Source organism: Watersipora subatra, chromosome 6 (assembly GCF_963576615.1).
Source record: "Watersipora subatra chromosome 6, tzWatSuba1.1, whole genome shotgun sequence".
NCBI lineage: Eukaryota > Metazoa > Bryozoa > Gymnolaemata > Cheilostomatida > Watersiporidae > Watersipora > Watersipora subatra.
In genome coordinates this window covers 23,295,788-23,313,619 of record NC_088713.1, presented here as the reverse complement: position 1 = coordinate 23,313,619, position 17,832 = coordinate 23,295,788, and the positions used below count along the sequence as shown (strand labels likewise).

At 34.9% G+C, this 17,832-nt stretch overlaps 1 protein-coding gene across 1 annotated transcript; it reads left to right on the top strand.

The window, feature by feature from the left end:
• Nucleotides 1–3,702: 3,702 nt before the first annotated feature.
• Nucleotides 3,703–15,086, top strand: LOC137398131 (uncharacterized). Its single transcript, XM_068084238.1, has 8 exons — nucleotides 3,703–3,866; nucleotides 4,998–5,145; nucleotides 6,157–6,277; nucleotides 8,913–9,103; nucleotides 9,685–9,855; nucleotides 10,535–10,643; nucleotides 13,445–14,149; nucleotides 14,956–15,086. The coding sequence occupies exons 1-8, from the start codon at nucleotides 3,703–3,705 to the stop codon at nucleotides 15,084–15,086; spliced, it is 1,740 nt and encodes a 579-aa protein (XP_067940339.1).
• Nucleotides 15,087–17,832: the final 2,746 nt, after the last annotated feature.

Below are 17,832 nucleotides of genomic sequence, written 5' to 3'. Positions count from 1 at the left end.
GCCAGGCTATTGTGGCTACTCTTAACAAAGCAGGCAACGGTGAATCTTTTACATGCTTGTAGTACAATGAAGTGTCGCTATCACAGCACACAGGACATCCAGTATTTTACACCTTGATCCGAAAGGGTGCAACAATTTAGAGTGCAAAGCTTGTTGAAGGCTTTTAGTAGAAAGTACCCAAAGCTGGAATCGAACCCTGGACTCCTGCATGAAAGTCTAACCTCCTATCCGCTAGGCTACTTCTTACATTAAAAGACTTTTAATGAGAATAGTATATCATAACCTTACACTTACATGAAACCTTCTCTGTCATCCTTATGCTTGTTATATAAAGCCACTAGATCAGTCATTGTGAAACACTCTTTCCCTTCTATTATTCGTTTTATCACAACTGACTCACAAAATGATCTATACAGCTCGTCATCCTCATGTCTGTAAAAGGTGAACAATCGTTTAATTGAATTTACATGTGAACAAACGTAGTATGCCAGAAAGTAAGTGTTATATTACATCCCATTAGGTGCAACAGCATGGTTAAGAATCTACCGCCAACATGGTTAAGAATCTACCAGAAGCATCCAAAACCACAACAAACAGAAAGTGTGAAATCATAGCAGTGTAAATTATATCATTGCTAGCTTATTGGTTTCCTTACTAACTTGCTTAGATTAGACCACACCACTCAACATAAATTTATATACAATTACTGTACTTACTAAAATCTTTTGGTTCTGTAAGAAAGTATTTAACATAACAATGAAAAATACATACATTTATGAATGCTAAAAACAGAAGTGACAAAATTCATTTAGTAACGAGCATGCCAAAAGCAATGTTTTTTTTTTAATCACAGAGATTAATTGTATTTAACATACCTTCCACCCTTGGGTTCATAGTGAAGAAAGTTGGTGTACGTTTGATAACAAGACTTATGATATCGAACCTCGGAGGCTACAGGATCCGCGTCTCTTACATACATCAAGATTCTATGATCATTTCTTATTTCAGCTGCTTTCTTCAGCAGCCCTGGAATCCACTTAAAGAATAAAGTGTAGAAAAAGGTAATCGACACTAATTAATAAAAATTTTAAGACTGTAAAACATTAACAAATGGAGATTTGAGCTACTATTAATTTCAAGGGATTAGTACAAAAAATAACTATATTAATATAGGCCTACCCGCTGTAAGAGTTTGGGTCTGTGATAATGCTTCCGATTTCCTTTTGTGAGTACGCTTAGATTTTATGAACTTCCCCAACCTTTGACATATAATGCAAGTAGGATCAAGAACAGAGGTTCGTCGACGTGCCCTCACAGTTGAGGTAGAGCGTAAAAGCTCGGCAGTTGATTCACTTTCGGAGTTTTTAGTTTTTTCCTCATCAGAAGATGGGACGCTCTGGTAAACATAAGTATACTCATAAGAAAAAATAAGTGCTTTGTTGGGTACAGGCCTAGTATATGTAAAGATAATTAGCAGCAGCAGCCCATGTAACCTTCAGTCTCTACATGCCAGTTATTCACATGCTGCTACTTACAATAACAAATTGTATTTGTCTAGTTTACAAACTTCCTAGATTTTTTATAATAAGTTTTTTTAATTTAATATATACAGCAGCTACACCATCAAATGATAATAATACAATTTATCTTACCTCTAATAATGTAACAGTTGATGACTTCTTTAGATGTGATTTTTCAGCCTTTTCGATCTTACTAACATTTCAGTCTTACTAACATTAGTATACTTAGAATAACAACTCTGATAGCACACATGATCTGTTGACAGAGTAGTGTTTTGCAGTTTAACTGCAAGGGAATGTTCAGGTTGTTTAGAAACAGCAGCCCATCTGTTAGAGCATTCTTTTATCTTGTTTATTTTAACTGTTGTCAATCGTGATACAGTTTCAGGCTTTGACGAGCTACCCTCAAGATGAATGCAACAAGCGTCAGTAGCAATTATAGCAGTCATTTAGATCATCAATCGATCCTAATCCATCAATTACGACTTTCAACTTTCGCGAACTTTCTTCGTCAGTTTGTTTATCCCGGAAATTGATCCTCATTGGTCAATGTTCATAACAAACCGTATCACGTTTCAATGGATTCTATATAAAGATTGTTGCGCCGGCTACGCTAATAAAATGTCAATGTCTTGAATCAAATAATTATTTAATGTGCAACAGATTTTGGGGCAAATTATAAGAAATGGTATCTACAAACTTTTTTACATAACTCTATAGTTACAAAACTTAGTTTAAATTAAGTAGAAACGAGATTTTATTTCTAGTCACTTTTCTGCCATGTAGCTGACTGACTATTACGTATTTGTCACTCTTCCTTTCCCTTAGTAAGCATTGTTGAAATAAATGGTTGCAATTTGCTAGTGCGGATTGGAATGCGCGCACAAAGGGATACGCCTACCGGTGACTTCCTCTTTCAAGTGCAGTTACGTTTTCGTTGCAACTATCTCGAGGTAAAGGTTGTATCAGTGAGTATTACATTTGATTACGTTGTTATGTCACATAAGTTAATTATAATGAGTCAATCTAAGTCGTTGCCACAATAGATCATAGTTTCTCAGCCTATCTCCTTACATCTTCACGTGATGTTGGTCTATTTTGACAGATGGCCGAAAATTTGTAAAGTGCGTGTATCGATTTTGCTCACAGACCATGCGAATAGCATTGCCAGTTGCCAAGAATGCATTGTAATATTGAAAGAGTTGAATGCTTTGTTGCAGCCTTGTTGTTTGAGGTGTTAAAATAAATGCACCGCTAGCTAATTCACGTTAAGGAACAAAGCTTGGCTTTACTGACAAACCACTGACGCTGCCTAGGCGTATAATAGGGCAGTACATAAGAGAGCGTGAACAAGAAAATTTGGAGTTGTTCATCAACTTCGTTCTAAAGACATGAGCGCAACTTTTTTTTTATAGAATATTCTAGATGGCACAAGTTTTTTTTCAGAAGTTCTGTACTTTTGAGCAAGTTGTGTCTTCATGTCATGCCATTGCATAAAACTGAGGTCAATAAATGTCAATCACTGTTTTGGTGAATCAATCACCAACATCCTAACTATAGACTGACTAGTTGAGACTGGCTCAGTTTGTACTACTAGTAGCAATCCTATTTTTACTGTGAATCTTTATGATTTTGTGCATTTTCTGAGGTTTTAAAATATATTTTTAATGTATTACAAGTAACAAACATCACAAATATGTCTTGCATTCAGATGTTACCCAGTCTACGACATTTTTATTGGTAATTTATACATATTTGTTTCACCTTGGGAGTTGCCTTTTATTGTCAAAGATGCGAGGTTCCCTCACTAGTCTTCAAAGCTGTATTTTCAATTTTAAAACATCTGATTTTATTGATGAAAATGAAAAGTTTTTATTGTTATTGTAAATACAAAAAATATTAAAATACTATTATTTAATCATTAGAAAACTGGTATGAACTGTTTCAATTCTGGCATTTTTCAGTAGAACTTTTGATAGTTTTCCATCACAATAAGCAAAAGCTTTCTAATGCATTTAGACTATAGCATTGATGTGTGCCAGTTTTCTGCCTAGATACAATGCTCTCATTTGTGTGCATAGCAATTTTATAATACAACGCTGAAGATATAATTTTAAGGAGTAGAAATTATAAATATTTGAACTTTTAAATTATATTGTATTCTTGGTATTTCATTGTAGCAATGGCTTCTGCATCAGAGGACATCGAATGCGAGTTTTGCGGTCTAAGAAATGATAAAATAGTTGATCCGAAGAAGCTGCCATGTGGGCACATAAACTGCATGCCATGCCTTACATCACACTACAAAGAGAATGAGATTTTCTGGTGTGGTCTGCAAAGTTGCGGGTAAGTAATATTCAACAATACCATCATGTTAACATTAAAAATATTTAACATCTGAGAGTAAACTGTAAAAGATAAATATTCATCTGTTGGTCCAGTTAACACTTCAAATAATGATTGTTGTTGAAGTTCTGCCTCTGATCATTGTACTCTTCAGGGACATTGATTGGTAGGACAGGTTGTCTGTTACTTTACATTGTTTTGGTGAATCAGCAATTACTTGGTTTGAATAGGCCTGAACAACTGACAATAGAGACAAACGTGATGAGTTGACAATTAATAAACGCAAGCCAAAGATAGCTATCATGCTTTTCATTTGTACACCTTTTTATTGGACAAATGAGAAGGATTTGTAAAAAATTTGATTTGTTAAATTGAGTTTTTTTTTGATAATTTTTCTGGACATACTACAATTTCCATTGTAACTTTAATCTGAAATTGGCTCTTTTAGAAATTTGTTTTTTATTTTGTTTTGCAGCAGTTTTAAATACCCTAGGACACTTATATTTCGCCAGTATTTAGTTTCGTATTAGTTTATTATTGGACAATTGAGAAATTTATGCAAATTAGATTTGTCAAAATGAGTTTTTTTCAATAATTTTTCTGGACAGACTACAATTTCCATTGTAACTTTAATCTGAAATTAATTATTGAAGATTCATTTAATTTTTGTTTTGCGGCTGTTTTAATTGTGCCAACATTTAGTCAATCTCAAAATTATGTAAAGGCAAGTTATGAGATGACTAAAATGTTGGTCAACATGGATCTTGATTACCTGACATGCTGATTATCAGGCTGACACTCTAACCAACTGAGCTAATCAACTGCCTACCAAATCCTTAAATAATAGTACCAATCAAGGAATAAATATTGATTTGTTACAGTAATAGTCAACAGATGGGCGAAAGATTGTTAATAATATTATAGATAATTGAGAGTATTTCATTAGCAAATTGATCTAAATTTAAAAGAAATAAGCTGCCCATTATAGTTTTATTATGATAGCATATCTATTGGAGCAAGTACCTAATAAACTTATAGGATAACATAATATCTTGCTGTGACAATATTTATAATGTTATTTTATTACACTATTTTTTTAATGTTCTGTCTTATGACATCTCTGATTTTTAGCAAAGTGTATAAGATGTCCCCTGAAATGCTCCCAGATTTTGATGACGCGCTATTCTGTGACACTTGTGTCAAGAAGGGCCAAAACAAGCGTCAGGCTGTGTCATATTGCACAGATTGCTCCAGAAAGTTTTGCCCGAAGCACCTTGAGGTATGTAACATATGCACTTGTAGTATATTAGGTTATTTGTCATTACCATTCATACCTTCAGATTTCAGCTGGTCACATGAAGGTCATTTTACAGAGCAGCATACTTCCTGTTGTTAGCTCTGTTATTCTTTAGATATAAATAGAATGGTCCAGTTGTTTACTTGTATTAACAGGCTGCAATGTCTCTCTCTGTAAATATTTACTCTAGCCACCAGCTCATATGCAGCATTAGATTATTGGGGGGTGACCTGCTATACGCTTATTATTTAGCAGGAGAAAATTTGCACATAGGCTATGCAGTTTCAACTAAGTCATATAGTTGATCACTAGAGGTTTACTACGAAAGAGCCTTTTCTATGTGGTTATTTTATAAATCAAAGTTACTCCTAATGGTTATCCTGATAGTGGAGCGGAAGATTCACTAGTTAGTGCTTGTTCTGCTATTCCATTTAAACATAATTATAATAGGCAGTTGGTATACTAGTATACCAACTGAGTAATGTGTCATATGAGTTATATGAGTAATGTTATACTAGAGATGATAACATTATGTTTGTAATTTGTGTAACTTCAGCTGCAACACAAATTATGCTCAATAGTCTTTTGTATGTTTGTGTTTTTTGTATTTATATTTTTCTGTATTTTCTTCCCATTATTCATTGATACAAAAGTGGATATTATACATCTAGCTATCAAAGCTATGAGTAGTGAATATGCTTTATTATAGTTTACAAATAGATATCTTATTGTCTTATCTGAGTCGCAACTGTTTCTTTACTTTGCCCAGAGAATCCAAAATTATCCTTAAATATCTTCAAATGTTAATTTATAATAATAAAAGCCTGTCACCAATATTTTGAATCTTTTTATTTGCCTGACAAATTACAATGATAGGAATTCTATGGCAACCACATATTTCTTTATTCTAGCAACTCGATTGGTTAATTGATGACCATCGCACCAGTGTCTATAGCCTGGTATCTTGTCATAACATGTTTGGCTTTATTTTAGCAACATGATGATGTACTTGAAGACCATCATACAATTCCTATGGCTCAGTATTTATCAAAGGAAAGCCCCCATCTGCCAGATATCTGTACAAAGCATGAGAATCAGCCGCTAGTAATGGGATGTAAGGTCTGCCATACCATCAGCTGTATGAAGTGTGTAGCAGATTCAACCAGATGTGATAATGGTAAGCTTATTGAGTTAACACTGTAACCCATCAGTTAACTCATCAACATAGGGGGATCTTGCTGCTGCTGTTATTAGTGAACACTAGTATTATTCTGGCGTAATCAGCACATTGGCTGACAAATTTGAATTTGGAAAGAAATTTTCATTAATAACATATGGCTGAAGATATTTTGTATGTAAAAAGCAAAAAATCATTGTATTCTACATCGTTGGGCAAAAAGGTCAAAGACCAGTGTCATTGTAAACCCAGGGCGCTCTGTAGTAGGCAAATTGGTCTGAGGTTTTGCTGTAGCTGATGCTAGTAGAGAACACTATAATTCTATTAGCATATGGAAAGAGTGCTTCATATTTACATCTGCTGCCTTGTCATGATTGGCAGGCTGATAATCAGTTAGTGTATTTTATGAAGAAACACAAATTGCTTGAAATAAAAATAAGCTAACTCGTAACTAAACCTCGGCTGTTTTAAAATATAACTGAAATATTCTGACAAACACTTTCGTAACTAATAAAACTATTAGAAACAGTTGCTAAAATATTCACTTTACCCTAGGACACTTATATTTCGCTAGTATTTAGTTTCGTGAGTAGCACACAGAGTAAAATTTCGCTGCAACTTAATTTCGCAGCTCTGATGAGTGCGAAAATATAGTGATGTGAAAATAAATACAGTGGAACAAACAAATTATATTCCTCAGGTCCGGTCCTCTAGTAAAAAAAGTTTTTATATTTGCGACTAGTTTGTATTTGTAACCCGCAGGTATAAATGTATGGCAGAAATCGATAATTCAGCGTGATCGCTTGCTGCCATTAGTTTCTTGGACTATCAATGACGTCTCGGTCCTTTCCGACGTGACCGATATGGTACCGATATTAGATCTCAAGTATTTATAGCAAGCGATGGCCATGCCACGTTTTGAGTTCACAATATTTCAAATTTAAAAAAAATCAAATACAGTACATGTCTCATAAAAAAGAAAATAGATAACAACCAACATCACAACCAGAACTGTATAACATGGTTGGACCTGGTGAGGGTTGTTATCGTTTTTGGTTGGCAGTAAAATTCATCACTACAATAAGTATTATTTAATTGTATGACTTCACCTACCAGACTTTCATCCTCATCAGTTACAAATTCGGTGACTAAACTGATATCATCATCTTCTTCGTTTGTCTTGGCTTTTCCAAAAAAACTTGTTATCTTAATTTGCTTTGCCATGCTGCTCATTCGGTGTATTAACGAATTTACTAGAAATTTCCCAATGAGCTCCATCACACACAAAATTATCTGCATTTCTAATATCACGATTTTGTTGTGGACATCAATGAACTACAGGGCCGTATTCCCTTGGACAGCTGGCTGGCTAAGACGCCCCAACTTTTTAGGAATTTCATAGTCCAACGGCTATAGAAAGGTTTTTATCGCTGTAGAATATCACTTTATTCGAAGCCATAGATACAAACATCAACTTTTAGTAGTTCTTAGGCGTCATTATTATCTTCATCAGCGGCAAAATATTCTTGTTAACGACTTTTATAAAGGTTTGCAAAATATCAAGTTTTAGCAAACATCTGCTTGCCCATATCCTACTTAATAAACTTGAAATAAAATCGGCAAAAATGATCTTTGTTAAAACGCTTAAAAGAAAAAGATGTCTTCTTTCTGAGCTTTTTAACTGCATACAAGTTTTGCCTGTTTTAATTTTAAAATGTTTTGTCAGTCACATCAGCTAAAACAAAGCAAATCTCAAAAAATAGAAAAATGTTGATACTTGCCAATAAAATTTTTTAAAACTTCACGTGAGAGGCCTGGCTGAGGCCCTACATAAGAGAAACCTGTTGGGAGCTTACAGCACCCCCCCCCCCCTCCTTCTCCACACCCCAGATGTTCATAACTAGTCGTCTAACATTAGCCCCCCAACTTGCAACCAGTGAATACAGGCCTGTGTAGAACATAGCTATTTAATTTCGAATTTTCGCTAGTTCGTTATGATAGTTTAGTTTCGCGCATGAATTTTTCGCGTGATGATAACTCCGCGAAAACGCGAAAGTTAGATGCCGCGAATACTTAAGTGTCCTAGGGTATATCGCAAGTTTTTTGATGAAAATTGACTACAATGAAGGTCAAAGACAGATATCCCACACTCGCCTGACAACTTAGTAGAATTTTACCGTTACTCCTATTTGTTTTTCAGTCTGTTTCATTTCTTCTCCTCATTTAAGAAGTTTAATGTACCCACTTTTTGCAGTTATAACATTGCCAGGGAAGCTCATTTGATTCAGGAGCTTTATCGGTCTTATAACATTTATTACATGGAAAAGTGGTTAGTTGTGTTGAACCTCCCTGAACTGTTTCAAGTCTCTGGATTAGCACAGGAAAACACTATGTTTATACATCCTTTAGCTGAACTTGTTTCAACACATATAGTCAGCAGGTAGAGATCAAAGTTTGGTATAGATGATGCTACACAAACACCTGCCTTCTGTCTAACATCTTGAGGTTTGTATCATATTCATACTTTCTGTTTGATTTGTTTCTTACTAACAACTAAGATAATATTACACAGGTGGACCACATGACTTCCAGTTGCTTGAAAATCTGGCTGCCTCCCTCCTGAGTACTATGATAGCAGTAGAGAGTGCAAAGAAGGATGAGGAATATGAAAAACTTTTCAAAGAAGTATCCAAAGTTCAGTCGGACTATGATGCTAAAACAGAAAGCATGCTTCAGCTTATTCGTAAGACAAGAGAGAGTCAGGTTTGTCAATATTATTCTTGTTACAAGGTTTCATGCTGGTAAAATCAGTACCTAAAATCTATCAGTTACTCTATTAAGGTAACTAATACGGACTCTATTGACAGAATATTTTTAGATACTTATTAATAAATATGTTAATATAAACTGCAAAAGCAGCATATATTAGGAGTAATTTATCTGGTACTCACTGAAACAAACTGGTGTTTTATGAAACCATCATTTTGAATGAGTGGTTGCAGCAAGAGCAGACACGCTGACTTTTGCTGACAGCAAGATATTGGTGGAATCTGATAATTTTTTATTATAGAGTGAACATCCCACCTTATAATGTCTCTACTTGGGATCTATGGCACAATTTTCCATCTATTTTCTTTTTATTTCAGTAAAAAGCAGCCTATACCCTATTATGCACTGTATAGCTACTGAAGGATGTTATGTTTTTGTTTTAACTTATCTCCTCTTCTTCAGGTTTACCCAAGTAGTTGCTGTGATACTCAAGTAATTGTGTTAGTATGACAAGGAGGCTACAACTTCTGATTATTAGCTTTTCTATTATTTCCATTTACTATTTTCTGTTACAGCTAAATGCGGTTAAAGTCAAATATGACACACTTGAGAAACAGGTGCTAGAAAACCGCCAGAAATCTCAAACTAAAATTGCTGATTTTGTCGAAGATGTGTTGCTCAAGCAGTGGAATAGCCTGAGAACCCATCAAGAGCTGCTTGAAACTGGGACCAAGAGCCATCCCCCAGTAAGTTATTAAGCAGTGTTGTTATTCAGGAGTTCAGTAATGTGAATGAATTATTGTACTAACTGTATGTGAGTGTTTGTGAATATGTTGATGAACATGTACATGTATGTATCAGTATACTTGTGTAGTAATGTACTTGAGGTGTTTGAGGTGGTTGTATTGATACGCATATATATTATTGAGTATGTGTGGATAATTGTGTTTGTACATGTATTGACATCAGTTTCTGTACTTGTCAGTTTCATGCAGTGGATTCATGTCTATGTGTCAGCATATCTGCTGCATACAATATTTTGATCCACTCAGTCGGAATGATCTACTTCATAAGTCTCCTAGACTTATTGCTCATGACCTACTGACCTCATACTATCAGCTGGCTGCTCCTTTCATTCCTTCAATGGATCTGAGTCTATGAACTTGCTATCACTAATGTAGCATACATTGTGAGCTGTCTACTAGCTCTCCATACTTGTATGTTTCCATTGCTTAGTCTACACCCTCAGCCTTTCCATCCCTGCTTTACCTACCATCAGTCCTGTTCCTCAGACACCACTTGTCAGGGTTTATATTCAGTAATGGCTGTTCTCCTATAGATACATTGATTGTAAGTTTACCAATTTATACATTACATGTCTCTGTCCTTCTTCTATTGATTCTATTAGGATAACTCTATGTTTAGGCAGCGATTGTGAGAGGATTCAAGGAGTTAAAGGCCCAGCTTGACAAAATTGCCCAAGAGCATTTGCCAAAGCTCCAACTCACAGACCAGCTACAGTTAAAGCAGATAGGTATGAATAACTGAAAATAGATGTATACATTTTCTATCATCATTGAGGGGTGTCCACACTGTACTGCATGTACTGTACTACATGTTTGTTTTGTACATTTTTAGTATTTTGAATAAAATTTATGTCGTTTTTATTTCTTGTAAAGCTTGTATTAAAGAATCTGAAAATATTGGCTAGAAAAGGGAAAATTTTCTTAGCTCTCACATCAAAATACATATCAGGTTGCTACTGGCACGGAAGCCTTGATTTTGAAGCATGTGCCCTGGTGGGTTGCTGGTGTGAAATATCAAAAATACATCCATAAGTGCATGCGGTCATTAAGTCCATATTGTATCTGTGATCTTAGAGTTAACTGCCGCCTGTCACTTTCTACTGTACTAAAATAAAAAGAGGATTACTCTATTGATGACTCATGAATGAATCTAATAAACCATTATTACCAAAACTATTAAGAATTACCAAGTTGTTTGACTAAGTACAAATATGTAAAGACTATAAAACTACAACCTTTATTGACTTTTTAATGATTTAGACTGTTCCTGAGCAGAACTATTAGGTTCATAGCCTCAGAGTTACTGTATATGATGAGCCACCCCTTCTTTATTTCTGATGGTTGAAGTTTTTTCAGCTTTCTGTCATTTTAATTTTTTGACATATCGATAGTTGAGATATTCTTAATATAAATAGCTGGACAAATTAATGTAGTTGTTAGAACTGCTCATTAGCCTCAGGTCCAGTGTTTAAAGCACATAAATTACATAATTTTAGTGCATTCTTCAATACATCAGAGTCTTGGCTTTCGAATGAACTATTGTTTGTCATGGTGTGACAGACATTGGTTGGTGTTTATAGGATTTCCCCAGAGCTCCACCGCTGAAATGTTTACTGGCCTAGGCTCGGAAATTGTAATGTCACAATTTTCATATGCGGTGTTGTGTGCTCTTACCGCCTATTATATTGCTTACCACTTATATTTAACAACTACGATAATGACTCTAGTGTCAGGCGAAAATAGGACAAATCCAGAGAACCAATGACGATGACAAAGGAATCAGTGTCATTAGTTCTCCATGTACAGGTTATTTTTACGTATAATAAATAACTCAGATTCAAAGCATCATACTATGTTTTCCCGACGGTATTATGCAGGGCTAGTCTAACCCTCTCAATTTATTGTGATGTTGAAGGTTGCGACTGAGACTAATTAGTTTCAAGCTTTGCGCAATCTCGCGAAAGTGCGATTGGCATATAGTCCTAGGGCCTCGCAACCGCAGGTCACATTTTAATCGATGTGATTTCATTAGCTTTATCAACGACAGTACATTTATTAAAGCATAATTAATTAACCCAGAACATGTGTTTGTATTGGTCAGGCGTTAGCACGATCCCAGGCATTGTTGATTATTTAGAATCCTAGTTTATTATTAGCGCTCTCTGAGTTTAACAGCACCGATTGTCACAGAAAAGCGCAGCCTCAATGGCAGTGAAAGGGATCGACTACCTAAGGCTAAATAATAATTGTGACATCACATTTTGAGAACCTGAACCAAGTGTTTTGTTTTTGCAGGACATACTTTTGACACCCTGTTTTTCATATTTATATTATTCTTTGTGTATTGAATATAGGCTCATTCGAAAGCCAAGACTGATGTATTGAAATATATAATAAGAAAATTATGTAATTTATGTGCTTTAACTATTTTGGTACCACAAGTCGATGTATCGGCTTTCGCGGTAATAGAAGTACAGACCGTGAGTCGATGAGTCGAGTTGTCAGTAGGGTTTCACTTTTCTATTCATTACGAAGCCTACAAATTAACCCGACCTATCAAGTCTTGCCTCCAACGAAGCAAACTGGTTGCCAATCACGCGTAGCAAATCAAAATGTTTTGGCTGAGCAATTCCATTTCTACTTATTTTTCAACACGGAAAAACCAGATCGCCATCGTCATGGCAGTAAGAAATTCACCACATTTGTTTTATACAAAGGAAGCTTAAGAGATTTTGCAAGATTCGCTAAGTGATTTTATATTTATCTCGTAGTGAATCTTGTTTTTTGAATAAAATGCATTTTAAAATAAAACAATGTCTGCATTGATTCACAAGATATTGCATAAATACTAACGGTATATCTATTTTCAGATAATATGTTTGAATGAATGTGGTCAAAATAGTGATTTTGGTGTAGTAGTGAAATATTTGAAATACGTTTTATATCACAAATATCTATAAGTCCCATAGCCTCATTGTCAGTTATGTGCAGCCTCCATATTTTTTAACCTTGCGCTGTCAAACCAACGTTTACAGGATGAGTTTCCATGACTGTATATTCACATAAAATTATCGTTGTTACATGGAATACTAGAGCACCTTTAATCATACTTATAGTTAATAGTCTGGTGTTTAGGTGAGAAATAGCTAGGTAAAAAGAGCCAGTTTGGCATACCTCCAAGTAATTCATATAACAAGGGTTAATATAGGATGCTGCTGATAACAGTTGATATTAGTATTATATAACTAATTATTAGTTTATAGTTGTACAGTATGGCAGCGCTGTCACATGGGCTGACTGTTGAGTTATTTTTATTTGGATAAAATGTCCTTTCCTTACTCTACTTGTCATGCAAGGTAGAGGAAAATTCATGAACATAATTTTGTAGTTAGATACAGAGCAGTGTGAGGATGGTGATACAACATGAATCTTGACTACTATGAGCTAATATCTTTCTCTCAAGTACAATATTTCTGTGTATAATATTTAATAACTGTTGCTAGTCACATGTACACTCTGTATACTACAGGTGAGAGGAGAGATATCGAATTAGAAGTTATTTCCTCTCATGATATCATCATTGAAGAACAAAAAGCTTCACCTGTTCAACTCCCCAAGTCCCTCACCAAACTGTCCTCCATACAACTACCATCCAGTCCCTCCTCCATCTGCCACTATAAGGGTAATACGTATATTGGACTACATGATAAGACAGTCAGCAGAGTAGATATTGATAATAAGATCACCAACAAGTTCATCTCCACCTCCGGTCCAGTAAATTCTGTCACTTGTTACAAGGAAAGAATTTACACATTATCCGGTACCAGTCCTTTTACAGTTGGTGTCTACAGCATATCAGGAGAGTTGATCACCAGATGGAAGCATCCTTATCATGGCTCCCTCTCTGACATGGTGATAATTGAAGACAAGGTTCTTATCACAGACCCATCCAACACCAGAATCACTACCTACTCCTTAGATGGTCAAGTTCTACATCATATTCCCTGTCCTCTTCTCGCTGATAGCAGTAGTGTCAGAATGTGCGCCCCTGATAACAACTCTCTCATAATATCATCCTACAGACCTTCCAAAGTCTTTAAAATAGACCGGACCACCCAGGGAGTCCTGTGGACCCTCACTGAAGTGGATAAGCCTCGAGGGCTGGTTAGCTATGGGGAGTATATTCTACTGGCTGCACACAACAACAAGATTTACATCATTAATTCTACTACAGGTTAGTTATTAGTATGATGCAGGGTTGTTATAATATATATTGTTATAATATAGGAATATATTTTAATTAAAATATGTAAATGGCTGCACAGAGGGTAACCATATATTTCTAGCATATTAAATAGTTCATGATTGACTGAGCTCCTATTTTTTCAAACAGAACACTTTAAAAGGTATGTATGGCTACAAAGAGTTGAGCCATATAATAGTGTAATATATAATATATTACTGCATCATAGGCTGTGCTTACACTGAAAGTACCATATATAATATCATATAGTAGACCGAGCTCATAACACAAGATGATATTAAAACAAAAAGTATTTTGTATTTTGTTAATGGAAGCCCTTGATTCACATTTTATTCTATTACAGACTGAGCTCCAAGAAGCATTTGTTTTTCGGCTAGCAAAAACCTGGCCATATACAGTATTTGCAGCATTTTAAATGTGAATTATAAAACTGCATGATAGACAGAACTCCTGCTGATGGTAGACCGAGTTCCTAATGTACGCTAAATAGAAAAAAATCACTTTCAAAAATGGTTGTAAGCCTCATAAAAAATGAATATATCTATTACTATATTAACCCCTTCATTCAACATTCCCTGTAACAATGGCTATTATTGTGATATGAGAGAACCAATCATCTGCAGCTCTGAAATTTATCATGTAATTTCATGTCAAATTGTATGCTGCCTCCATGTTTCTTCTATTTTAACTGGAAGACCTGACTGACAGCAGTGTCCATGTGTAGCTAATATACATCTGTGGAAGTCTGACTGTGTATTTATTATTATATATTGTAGGGAAGATAGTCTCTCAGATGGTACACGATGATATAGCGGGAGGTAATGTGCCCTTCTTAGAAGTGTATGAGTCCACCCTCCTGGTTCCTAAATTGGAGAGCAAAAGTGTCACCATCTACAAGATGACATAACTAATAACTAGAGAGAGTTGATTATAAACATGCTGATTCCTTCTATTATTACTAGTGATTATTATATTACTAGATGTTCTTGATGACTGTCTGTAATCCTTAGTATATGTACATATGTCTGCATGCATCTGAATATGTGTGAGTATAAAATGTGTGTTTCTACTTGTATATGGCTCTCTGCATGCTGAGCAATCAGAGTACATACACCATAGTGTTGGAGTGTATAAGTATATATACATGCATTTGTGTACATATCATGGTATTTGTAGCCATGTTGACAACTACATGCATCCTCATAGTGCCTAAATATGTATGTTTGATTTTATGTGTTGGGCTGTTGGAATGCCGGTATGTTTGAGGCTGGGTTCAGGCATTTGTGGACCAGATCAAATATCTCATTTTTATACTTGTTTAGATATTTTACTCTGCGTTTTTTTAAATTTAAATGTTTGTAATAAATTATATTGTCTTTGTGCAGAAAATGTGAGACTATCATAGCAGGGCAGTGGAATATGTCAATAGGTGAAAGGTCAGAGAGCTCTTCAAACTTTCCTTGATAAACATCCATAGAAACAAAATCCAACGAAACCTGGAAGCTTGCCAAACCTACTAGAAGAAAGCTGGTAACAAGCAATTAGAAAAGTTATAAAGCATCTACATGTAATAGAATTGCCCTGCTATACTGAATGTTGTGAATGTTTGCAGGTAGATAAGAAAAACTGCAGGTTACAGAAAACAGACATAAGTGCATATTATTGTTAGCACATGTAGTATGTTATAACATAGTCTTCATCATGAACAATCAGTATGAGAATAGATACACTCATTTACTCAATCTGTTTACTGGAGACTATTGTCTGTCTGTAGGAAAGGTTAAAAGGTCGGTTCACAGAGCTAGTCAATTATAATTTTTCCTAAATTCCTAAATAGTAACCAAGAATGATAAAGATAAATAACTATTAATCAAGACAAAACTGTTCTTCGCAGCAAATTGAATTTTTGGAAGTTTGCCAACTCTACTAAAAGAAAGCTTGTTGATTGACACACGACTGTGGAGCGTATATCATGGAAGCTTGTATAGAGCTGAATTTATTGTGGCATTGCCGTCTGGAAGCTTGCCAAGTCTACTAAAGAAAGTCAATATTTGGTGTAAAAATCCAGCAACGTGTGTAACAACCATATTTGTGCAGTGCTAAAATGTTATATTAATTTACATGCTTGTCTTCTTCTGATAGATATGGTAATATAATAGTATAATTGAATAATTACTGTGTTAGCTCAACATAGATATTGACAAAGAAAAGATAACTCCTAATTATCATCATACATTCTCATGTTAGATAAGATTAGTGGTTGACAGAGAACCCTACTTAACAAACTAGAGAACTTACCAATAGATTATAGTAGTGGCTACTAGTAACTACATTGACTAATATACAGCCAAAACAGATATTGTTAACTGGCCAGCATGTAGCCACTGTATAATTTTCATGAAGGCTCTAGCATATTATCAGAGACCTTAAACAACAACCAGTGTATCCATCCATTCATTATGGGGAGAAATGTGTTAACTAGTTAGTCGCTGGAGACAAGAGTAAAGGTACCATTACCTTTATTATATGTCAGCTGACAAACTTGTTTGATAGTGAAGTCTGCTAATCAGCTTGAAAAACACAATAATTATATTTTACAGAAGGTAGAGTTTAACACACACAGCTACTCCTGTTATATAACATCTTCATCACAAACTAGATTAAAACATAAGTAAGAGAATGGGTGAAACTTGGTTACTACTAGAAAGCGGTAGTGAAGAGATTATTTCCTTGTTAGTTCTTGACACCAGTACTAGAGTCAGTTTCAGAAATGCAGGAAATGGTTAATAGCAGTTGCCTCCCCAATCAGTCCTATCAGTAAAGTGCATAACTAGGCTCATGATTATAGAGACATTCCTACATTACGTAGTAACCTAAAAACTGAGAGCTAGCAATAAGGGACGAGCTAGGGACCTTCCTTAACCAGGGGTTTGGGCATCTTGCTTTTGATATATCTCGTGTATCTACTTATGAAATGATCAAAACAAACAGAAGCATATTTGATAATTTGGTTTCTACAGTCTATGTTTGACCCTAAATTACCAAAGCAAAAAAAGTATACAATTATACATGTACATTAATAACACAAGTTAACTTTTATTAAATGTACAAAAGTGTTAATTTGATAAATAACAACAAGCTATTTGAAGTAGTATTTGAACACATTTGATTAAACGCTAGTCAGTCATTTCTCCTTTGGGAATCAAATGTCCTATTCATCAGATCTGACAGTTCTTTTCACATGCCTTCGGTGACCTATAAAAGAAAGGAGTATAAAAATTATATGTCCTCTAAGTTCTGTAATTATGTGGGTTCAAGACCAACTTGTGGCATTAATTTTTCCCTCCATTTATACTTCCTATGGCTAGCTAAACTACATTCTGAATGTCAAGTAACTGCAATTATATTAATCAACATGTCAAATAAATACAAATAACATAGTAACTCATTTACTAGAGTAATTATGGAAGAATTATAATTTCATAACAAGTCTGCAATATCTACAATGATTCACAATGCTTAGTTTAATTACCTCAAAGTAAAATATATATGTAGAACTATATCAGCTCTAATAAAAAGTAAACTTATATTTCCCTTGATTCTAATAATTTTGACTCAACACACAATTTTTCTATGGCCTGAATTGACTACAA